This window comes from Oncorhynchus keta, chromosome 6 (assembly GCF_023373465.1).
Source record: "Oncorhynchus keta strain PuntledgeMale-10-30-2019 chromosome 6, Oket_V2, whole genome shotgun sequence".
Classification (NCBI taxonomy): domain Eukaryota; kingdom Metazoa; phylum Chordata; class Actinopteri; order Salmoniformes; family Salmonidae; genus Oncorhynchus; species Oncorhynchus keta.
The window spans coordinates 22,918,817-22,929,971 of NC_068426.1; the positions used below are offsets into that span (position 1 = coordinate 22,918,817).

Sequence of the window (11,155 nt, forward strand, 5' to 3'; positions counted from 1 at the left end):
TTCAACCCACATAATGCATAACACATTTGATTAAAAAAAAAAAATAATTAAAGACATATATATTTTTGAAATTGAAAACTGTGAAAAGAATGTCACAATCAAACCGAAACAATCTCAAAAAGCGCTAATCGCTCAGCTCTAGCGAGCACAAACGTTCACCTTTGCCTCACCGAGTTCTGCTAGGAGCAGTAAAAACTTCACCTGCAGGCACCCTTATGGACTTGAACAAAACTCAACAAACACATCTATGTGATGGTATAATATGGGAGGGGCCTCCTCCTGTATAAAAGGTGTGCTGACAGGTGTCTTTGGATGACCATTATGAAGACGCTGGGGATTTTGGTTTCTGCTGCCCTGTTCCTGGGGTCCGCCTCTGCTGCCACTGTAAGTCCATTTTAGTTGATTTGGTGTTTATCAATTGATCTTTACTGTAATTAAATTAATTATAGTTTCTTTTAGTGAAACAAATGTCCAAATATCATATTTTTTAATGTAGCTGTTTTAATGTAGCCATGTTTTTTGAAGAAGATACTATAGAAGAAGATACTATAGAAATGTAGTTGGACAAAAAAAGTCTACTAAGTATAAAATAGTTTATACGGAGAAGGTAAACAATAGTAAAACACAAAGGCTTAAAACATCAAAGAGTTAAGAACATCTCCTGCGTTTGTACTCACGCTGCAGGTTTTTCACATGTTTATCAGCAATGGGTTGACAAGCAGTGTGAATTCAACAGCTGAACATCTTTTATGCAACAGTTCGTACTAATAAACAACAAAAAACAATGACACTACATCCATAAAACAGCATCACTGAATAGATTGGTGCCTATTATAAAAACAGTTTCACACTTTACACATGCACATATTACTGAATGTTTAATGAGTTAGTATCTGCCCTTTGGGTGTGGATGTGTAGCTTGGAGTGGTGTACACTGAGGGAGGCATGGTGCAGGGGAAGAACATCAATTCTGATGGACTGTTCCGCACCATGGACGTCTTCAAAGGAATCCCCTTTGCTGACAAACCCGGCAAGTTTGAGAAGCCCAAGCGTCACCCCGGATGGGATGGTGGGTACCAAAAAACGAAATGCCTCAGGTGTCTCTCCATTCAGCAAGAAATATCATATTATTTGTACAAAACAATGTAGTAATACTGAAGCAGATTGTAAAATAAATATTGGACAGGCATGTATCAGACCGTATTCTTACTAACATGCATCTCAGTTGACTGACTGCTTCTTCCTGTGTCTCCTTCCAGGTGTTCTCAAGGCCACTAAGTTCAAACCGAGGTGTATGCAGCTGAACCTGCTCCAGTCAGACACCCGTGGCCAAGAGGACTGCCTCTACCTGAACATATGGGTCCCTCAGGGCAGCAGCGGTATGTATTATGTACAAATATAGGATCTTAATTTGATCACCCAGTTGCAGTGAACTTAAACTTGTAATCCATTAGAGGTTAAAAAAAACTTTTCAAGTTTGTAATTTCCACTTTGAAATTTCAGACTTGATTTTTCTCTTTTGAAAATTGTATAAACCTCAACGAAAATGTCCATTGACTATAATCCACATAAGAATTTACATTTGCTGTTGCTGCAGGATTATTTTCCTGCTGAAGCAAACTGGCTCAAATTAAAATCCTACACCTGTGCCTGTGTCTTTACCTGTCACTAGAGTAGGAAATCAGATAATAAGGCGTCAGCCCTTGTCTTTCATCCACATATCAAGACATCATACAGTATGACCTGCTGATGTGTAGTAATACTAATAATGATATGTCTATATGGTGTAATTCTTCAAACGTATTGAAATATCCCTCCTTTCTTTCAGTCTCCACTGGTCTGCCAGTAATGGTGTGGCTCTATGGAGGTGGTTTCCAGGTTGGTGGCTCTATGGGCGCTAACTTCCTGGATAACTATCTGTATGACGGGGAGGAGATTGCCAACAGAGGCAATGTAATCGTGGTGACCCTGGGTTACCGTGTGGGCACCCTGGGCTTCCTCAGCTCTGGAGATGCCAGCGGACCTGGTAGGTGTCAACCAAGGCTTTGCCTGGCTGGCTGGCTGGCTGGCTAGGTGGGTGGGTAAATGGCTGTGGCACAATCGGTGTCGCATCAACTGAATCCACTTTATGAGAATAATGTTTAAGAATACTGTGTTTGTTTAACTTTTAGTAATCAACTGGCTCTTTCAGAAACTTGAGCCATTCTGTTGGAGACAGATGTACAGTATGTTAGTAGGTCTCTTAACCCAGAAGTAAAATCTTGAGTAATTTGGTCAGCGTCGTGATTGCTTTAACTTCGTGTCCATACTGTATGCGTTAGAAATTGAAACTTCCATCAAAAACAAAGTCTCCAACCTGGCAAAAGGTAACTCAAAAAGAAACTCTACCCATTTGGCCATGGTGTGGAGAGACTTTTTTTTCCAGTTTTAATGCAAATTTCCTGAATTTCTACACATTTAGCCAAAACTTAATTTATGCCATGTTAATGATATCTGAGTGAGAGCGACAAACAAAATCAATGGGGGCCCCCTGAAGGTCAAATCCCCTGGGCACATGCCCTGCATGCCTAATCAGTATTCGGCAATGATAGCTGTCTAGACTAACTTAGCAATCAATACATTCTTAGCTGACATGGCTAATTGAGTGACTGTCAGTAACTGACATAACAAGAGAAAAACTGCTGATGCACAACAATATTTTGAAATCACACCTCATGTATTCTACTACTCAAACTCTCAACAGTAAGTTAAGACCCCAGACCCCAGAGTTCCATAAGCGACCGCTTATCCTGACACCCAGAATCTACACACGGGAAATTAGTAGGTAGAGTACTGCTGCTGGCTCACAGAGCTGTCTTCCATGTCAGGTAACTATGGTTTGTGGGACCAGCACGCTGCCATTGCTTGGGTAAACAGGAACATCCGTGCCTTCGGAGGAGACCCCAACAACCTCACCATCTTCGGGGAGTCTGCCGGCGCTGTTAGCTCCAGCTTCCAGGTGTGGGACTAAAAAAGGAGAGTAACAGTTCTAATACAGAGCTCTCAGGGCAAAGATAGTGATGTCAAAATACAAAGAAAGTCTAGTGGAATGATGTTTCTTCAGTCTCAATGTTATAAACTCTTCATTAAAATGTCATGATTATTCAGTGTCTTCCTGCCATAAAGCATACGTTAATTGTCAAAGTGTCTAGTTTCTGTTGACTGTTGTGTCTATGAAGTCAGTTGATAATGTGGTGATACATTTAACAATGAGAACAGTGAGATTTCTGCTTCTTTATTTTGGACCATGATGTCCTGTACGCTACATAGTCAGCTGTTTGTCACAAGTTCCTGAGACCTCGGAGAACTCTGTGTCCTGTGTCTAAAAAGGTTGATGGAAAACACTTGTATTTCAGACCTTTTTAACGTTGAACTTTTTAGATAGTTGGATATGTGTAAGCATTAAGCAGGGTTCTCCTGTTATGATTGTAAGTAAATATAGGTACAGATGTACTATGTACTAATTCGAGTTTGAATGTACTTTACCGCCACACAGACACTCTCTCCCCATAACAAAGGGCTGATCCGCAGGGCAATCTCCCAGAGTGGTGTTGCTCTCTGCCCCTGGGCTATCAACAGGAACCCCCGTGCCTTTGCAGAGAACGTATGTGTACTTCTGTAACAATGAGGTAGAACATGGACATACTGAGAGGGATATTGGCTGTTAAAGGGATGTCTCATCCCCCTTTCTGTCTCTTCAGGTTGCTGAGAAGGTGGGCTGCCCCAAGGATGATCAGATGATGGCCTGCCTGAAACTTGTTGACGCTAATGTTCTCACTCTGGCCGGTACCATGGCCCTGGGTGGTTCTCCCTCCAGTGAGTATCCACTGAGATGAATGTACGGGGCTGTGGCACGCTGTGAGAAAGACACTGAGGAGGATGTGATTTGCATGTGTTGATGCCTGTAATGATACCTGTATAGATGACAATTACACAGTAATTTGGTGATGACCATGTCCTGCCGATGGCATCAAGAGGTATGTCTGTCTCTCTAGCCCCCATGGCAGACAACCTGGTCCTCTCCCCTGTGATCGATGGGGACTTCCTGCCTGATCACCCAGGCAACCTGTTCCACAACGCCGCTGACATTGATTACCTCGCCGGGGTCAACAGCATGGATGCCCACCTCTTCGCTGGCCAGGACATCCCCAATATCAACAATCCAAGCGCAAACGTCCCCGTGTGAGTGGCTATGCTATGGGCTGGGAGGAAGAGGGCTGATTGGTTACCTGGGAGGAAGAGGGCACTCTGTTCGGTGTTGGCCATGTGCATGGTGTAGCTTAAATGGGACTGCAGATTTTACAGAACCAACTGAGTCTAACAAGTAGACGTATAATCAAATAATAAAGGACAGGGTTATCAGTTCAGCCAGGTCCCTAACACAGTGAGATTCAGAAGGGGTTGATATATCTGTTGGGCCTTATCTCTAGGGTATCCAATCAAAAATGCATATTTTGACCAATGGGTAAAATAATGTGTCAATTTTGTAGAAACTCCTCTAAGAAAACCAATGGTCGAAACCATCATCCATTCAAGAGTCATTGACGTTTTTACCCTTGTAGGATGGCCAAAATTAGGATGACTAAATCAATGGAGGAAAGAGAAAAAAAAGTTATAAAAAACAAGGAATATTGCACAGCATCGCATTAGCTAGGCTGGGTGCTATGTATGAATGAAAGCTACCTGGCAGGGTCACTTTCCCGGTTAACTCGTCATATTTCTTCACGAATCCCGTAGGACATAAAACAATATAGAGATTCACTACATGACCAAAAGTATGTTGACATCTGCTCGTCGAACATCCTATTTGGGCCGGCAGGGTAGCCTAGTGGTTAGAGCGTTAGACTAGTAACCGGAAGGTTGCAAATTCAAACCCCCGAGCTGACAAGGTACAAATCTGTTATTCTGCCCCTGAACAAGGCAGTTAACCCACTGTTCCTAGGCCATCATTGAAAATAAGAATTTGTTCTTAACTGACTTGCCTAGTTGGTTGCCCCTTTGCTGCTGTAATAGCTGCCGATCAAGTTTTTCCAACTAGATCTCGACAAACCATTTCTGTTTTTTCGGAACCCGCATGGCCGGGATAGTCCAACCTCACTTTGTGCACAGGGGTATTGTCATGCTGAAGCAGGAAGGGGCCTTCTCCAAAATTTTGCCAAAAATTTGGAAGCACAGAATTATCTAGAATGTCATTGTATAATGTAGCGTTAAGATTTCACTTCACTGGAACTAAGGGTTTTCCCCCCGAACCATGAAAAACAGACACAGACCATTCTTCCTCATCCACCAAACTTTACAGTTGGCACTATGCATAGAGGCAGGTAGCGTTCTCCTAGCATCCATCAAACCCAGATTCTTCCGTCGGACTGCCAGATGGTGAAGCGTGATTCATCACTCCAGAGAACGGATTTCCACTGCTCAAGAGTCCAATGGCAGCGAGATTTACACCACTCCAGACGACGCTTGGCATTGCGCATGGGGATCTTAGGTTTGTGTGTGGCTGCTCGGCCATGGAAACCCATTTCAAGAAGCCCCGGATGAACCATTTCTCGTCCTGACATTGCATCTAGAGCCAGTTTGGAACTTAGTAGTGAGTGTGGCAACTAAGGACAGACAGTTTTTACACGCTATGTGCTGCAGCACTCGGCGGTCCTGTTCTGTGAGATTGTGTGGCCTACCACTTTGTGGCCGAGCCGTCGTTGCTCTTGACGTTTCCACTTCATAATAACAGCACTGACAGTTGAGTGGGGCAGGTCTATCAGGGCATACATTTGATGAACTGACTAGTTGGAAAGGTGGCATCCTATCTCCATAGACAAACATTGACAATAGAATGGCTGTGCCACAATGGAAGTCACTAAGCTCTTCAGTAAGGCCATTCTACTGTCAATGTTTGTGTATGGAGACTGCATGGCAGCGTGCTCGATTTTATAGCCAAATCCAGTAATATCAAGTAATATGAAGGTCTCCACATACTTTTTATATATATTGCATCTCTCTTCCTCTTTCTCACTACAGGTCAGACGTGATCCTGCTCTTGAGTTCTTTGACTAAGAAGGAGAGGCCGCTACAAACAACGCTTTCGCAGAGTACACGGCTGACTGGGGAGATGAGCCTAGCCAGAAGACAATCAAGAAGACCGTTGTTATGATCGAAACTGACTACATCTTCCTGGTTCCTACCCAGGTTGCTCTCTAATGCCCAGTGAGTCTTCCTCATTGTTACTGTAGCACAGCCCTTCTCACCCAGTTTGTTTCCCATCCTAGCATTACATATCTGATATCTAGTAATTCCTCCTCTCCTTGCCCTACCCCAGATCTGCACGCACCTACTCCTACCTCTTTTCGGAGCCCAGCCGCATGGCCGGGATAGTCCAACCTTACCCCAGCTGGATGGAGGCTGACCATGCTGATGACCTGCAGTATGTGTTCGGCAAGCCCTTCACAACGCCCCTGGCATACTGGCCCAGCCACCGTGACGTCTCCAGATACTTGATTGCCTACTGGACCAACTTCGCCAGGACTGGGTAAAAAAGAGCTGCAATGCAATCATGTTTTTGTCTCCCCTCACTGGATGGGATTACTGTATAAGTGATGTTATCCTCACGAAAACTATAATATATCTAATGTTCTCACCATTATCCCACCACAGAGACCCCAACAACGGGGAGTCGAAGGTGCCTGTGACCTGGCCTGCATACACCACCTCTGGGCAAAAGTACCTGGAGATCAATGCCCACATGAACAAGAACTACGTCCATGAGAAGATGAGGGTGCGCTTTGTGAACTGGTGGTCTAACATTTTTCCCAGCCTGCCCTCTGTCTGAGAAAGCTCTCCCTGAGCACAGGCTCCCTGATGCATCATTCACAGCTATACAAATTGTTCTTGTTATGTCACAAATGCAAGTATTACCAGATGCATTTCTGATTGTATTTTTTTTTATTGACAAATTAAATTAATGCAATTAAGAAGTCTACCATGTTTTCTGTTTTTAATACTGTCCAGAGTATTTTGTTTGTATTTATCAAGAAATGATCTTATATGGACATTATGAACTCCTACCAAGTAATATACACATTTTTATCAAATCCCGATGGTGAAAGAAACAGTATGTTGGTGTAGACCTATTCCTCAAAGCTGTATCACCTAGTTATATATATATATATATATATATATGTGGACACCCCTTGGTGGCATACCACTGCTGGCTTGCTTCTGAAGCTAAGCAGTGTTGGTCCTAGTCTATATATACATACAAAGTATGTGGACACCCCTTGGTGGCATACCACTGCTGGCTTGCTTCTGAAGCTAAGCAGGGTTGGTCCTAGTCAGTCCCTGGATGGGAGACCTGATGCTGCTGGAAGTGGTGTTGGAGGGCCAGTAGGAGGCACTCTTTCCTCTGGCCTGAAAAAAATATCCCAATGCCCCAGGGCAGTGATTGGGGACACTGCTGCCCTGTGTAGGGTGCTGTCTTTTGGATGGGATGTTAAACGGGTGTCCTGACTCTCTGAAGTTATTAAACATGACACTTATTGTAAGAGTAGGGGTGTTAACCCTGGTGTCCTGACTCTCTGAAGTCATTAAAGATCCCATGGCACTTATTGTAAGAGTAGGGGTGTTAACCCTGGTGTCCTGACTCTCTGAAGTTATTAAACATGACACTTATTGTAAGAGTAGGGGTGTTAACCCTGGTGTCCTGACTCTCTGAAGTCATTAAAGATCCCATGGCACTTATTGTAAGAGTAGGGGTGTTAACCCTGGTGTCCTGGCTACATTCCCAATTTTGCCCTCAAACCATCATGGTCACCTAATAATCCCCAGTTTACAATTGGCTCATTCATCCCCCTCCTCTCCCCTGTAACTATTCCCCAGGTGGTTGCTGCAAGTGAGAATGTGTTCTCAGTCAACTTATCTGGTAAAATAACAAATAAATAAATAGAATTATGTGTAGGCCTACTGCAGCTAGGGCAACATTTTAGATACATGTTATAGCGGGGCACATATCTTTCTTGTGTTTTTATATAAACCAATGGTTGAAGTGCACGGCTACATTTCAGATACATTTTTTAAAAAACAATTGAACAGTTATAGGACCAATCTACCTTGTGCTATTAGGGATCTAAAACAATACTAGTTGTTGTCCCCCCCATGGATTTAAAATGCCTCCTCAGGCATGTCATTCTAGAGCCGGGCCTGCACACACACACACACACACATTCCATTAAATAAATACAAAATTTAAAAAATATTGTTAAAGGGTAGGCGTCCTTAACGGGACAGCTGTACATCATGCAGCGCCTTGTGTCATCATCGCAGATTTTAGAGAAACAATAAATGTCGGTACATATAAGTGTTTTATATTGGCAGAAAGCTTCAATTCTTGTTAATATAATTGCACTGTCCAATTTACAGTAGCTATTACTGCGAACAAATGCCATACTATTGTTTGAGAGCTCCTAACAACAAAACACTTTTTTCACTGCAATAGGTTTGATAAATTCACCTCTGAAGGTGAAGTGTGTACTTACATTCTGAAATCTTGCTCTGATTTGTCATACAAAGGGTCCCAGAGATAACATCAAGTGTTGTTTTGTTAGATAAAATCCTTTTTCATATCCTACAAAGGTCCATATAGCATGCATGATCGATTTTGTATTTCCACTCGTTCAATTTGAACTATTTTTAAAACTATAGGCTACATTTCTGTTGAATTTGTGACACTATGCAATGTGTATAACCAAGCTGCTACTTCTCCAGTGCGCAATATTTTCTGTGCTGGAGAGCTTCAGAAAAGCAAACTAAATCAAACTAAGTGAATATTCTATAGTCATAGCTGATGTGAAATGTCCTACATGGCAGTAGGTCATTTGAATCTGCCGTGAATAAAAGTAAATGCCTATTCTGAGAGCAACACACACACGCTATAGCAAGAGAGCAGGGAGGGGGTGAACAAGTAGGCTGTGTCATTTTCATCGTATTGACATCCCTTTTACAGTAGCCTATCATACAATAACTGTGTAATGCAAATGAATGATAACAGAGTTCAAGTTTGTCTACACACGGTATTGGTCCTACATACAACATTTACAAAAACGTAGGCCTATCTGAAATGCTTCATATTGACAACAACTGTCATTTTGCACATAAGAAAGCATTCAATGTTCAAGAGAAGCCCCACGATGACTGGTAGCCCAAGACACGCTCATTAAAACAGCATACACCTTAACCATCAATTCAGGACCAAGGACAGAAGGCCAGTCAGCGCGATGAAAGGATAACATAAGAGGAACTTCCAATTTCAGGTCTCCTCAGAGCACAAAAAATAGGCTACATTGTCCCTATACTCGTCAAATAACGCAAAGCTGTATATCTATCAGTAACATTTAGACCCACAAAAGCAACCAATGACATAAATAATCAGCGATAAATCTAAAAGATTCATTGAAGTAAAAAGCGAAGGCTTAAACTGTGCATTATTCAAAAATAAGCCAAACAACCAGTGGGCTTACATGAGAAAAAAACCAATGAATGAATCATTCTGGCAGGCTGTCAGGGACATACAGGTTGTAGTTTACCATTTAGACGAGTTGCAGCCTCCTCCAAGCTGTGTTAAACCTCATGAAAAGTTTGATTATATTCCCCTTCCTGGCTAAATTGACTTGTAAGGTCCCTCTCAGATGCCAGCTGGACAAGCTGTAACATGTTGAGACGGTCTGTGTTCACTGAATATGTGTTCTTTCACACATTGCTGTTAATCCAGATCCATGTTTCAGTACCAACAGCACAGTCGGCATTGCTGACAAATGATGGCTGTGGTTCCAATTTCACTTTGCAAGAATCAATAAACTCTGCTTTCACTGGTTCAGTTTTGGCTAGATCCAACAGGTCATCAGGTGCTAGTGGCTGGGGTAATGGAAGTGCAGGTGCTTGTTGTTATGTTAGCCTCGGGCTGTTGGTGCTAGGCCCTGGAACTTCTCAATCTTGTTGGTCAGCCGAGTCTGCTTCTCTAAAATGGATAGGTAGAACATTCCATGAAAATAGATGGTGTTAATACACAATCATTTTGGATGCCAGCCGCCGATAAACCCCACAGAAGAAGGGCGGGAGCCGTACACCGGTAGACAATGTCCTTTCCCGCAGTTCTGTTAACGACGGCAAGGGCAGATGGGAGCAAAGGACACGGTGTGCTAGCGTAGCCAGCTAGCCCGGTACATAGCAGGCGGGAGGCAGGGGCGACATTGTGTTCTAGCTAGCTAAATAGCATTATAGCTAGCTAGCTAGCACACAGTGTCCCTAACTAGCAACCTAGTTAGTTAGCTAATGGCTCATGTACACTAGCACATGGTACCGTGCGGTGAAACACTGCTTCGCATTCATTTTCAATGGAAGGAAACCGGTGAGAAGCGGAGTGGTCGGTGGGTCATTAGGCAGCGCAAATGTGGTGTGGGAGACAGTGAAAAAGGTCAGCATTTCCCAACTGTATGCAAATCACCAGTAGCAGGGCGATGACCAATGATATCGAGTGGTTTCCACGACGAATTTGACGCTATGCGACCCAACCATGGAAACTTTCTTCAGAAAAGATGACTGACAAAAATGCTAGGATGGAAGCAAATGTAAGTAATTCTAATATCATAACAAATCATACAACAAATGTACAGTTAAGAGGAATTTGTTAGTTAGTGTAGAGACAAATGATTATGCATATTTTTTGTCATAAAGCAAGCTAGCTGACTAGCTAACATTAGCCAGCTAGCTAGCAAGCTTTATGGGCGTTGTGACATGAGTGTGAAATTGTAATTTGTGTTGTTTAATGTTTTAGGGACTCCTGAGAAAACCAGTCACCAGTCAGAGGTCACCAAACGCAACATAACTTCAGCGTGTAAATTAGCAATAAAGATATGTCGGCATCAATTAATTGTCTCTGGCCCCCTCCCAGTTAAGGGGAGTGATGAGTCTCCGTCACTCCGTCAACAGGACCGAGCCTGTTCTGCTGAGGAGTGACGGATTCCATCCTAGCTGGAGGGGTGCTCTCATCTTATCCATCAACATTGCCTAGCTCCACTGTCAGCCTGCCTGCCAGCTTAGTGGGGTCTGCCACCCATCCATTTTTCCT

At 43.1% G+C, this 11,155-nt stretch overlaps 1 protein-coding gene across 1 annotated transcript; it reads left to right on the plus strand.

The window, feature by feature from the left end:
- Nucleotides 1–316: 316 nt before the first annotated feature.
- LOC118384856 (bile salt-activated lipase-like) lies at nucleotides 317–7,015 on the plus strand. The gene is given in 12 exon segments (XM_052521136.1): nucleotides 317–384; nucleotides 919–1,069; nucleotides 1,260–1,379; nucleotides 1,829–2,026; nucleotides 2,868–2,998; nucleotides 3,536–3,643; nucleotides 3,741–3,855; nucleotides 4,035–4,221; nucleotides 6,058–6,092; nucleotides 6,095–6,236; nucleotides 6,335–6,565; nucleotides 6,691–7,015. Coding segments are annotated over 12 exon segments (1,656 nt in total). The 5' UTR covers nucleotides 317–321; the 3' UTR covers nucleotides 6,866–7,015.
- Nucleotides 7,016–11,155: the final 4,140 nt, after the last annotated feature.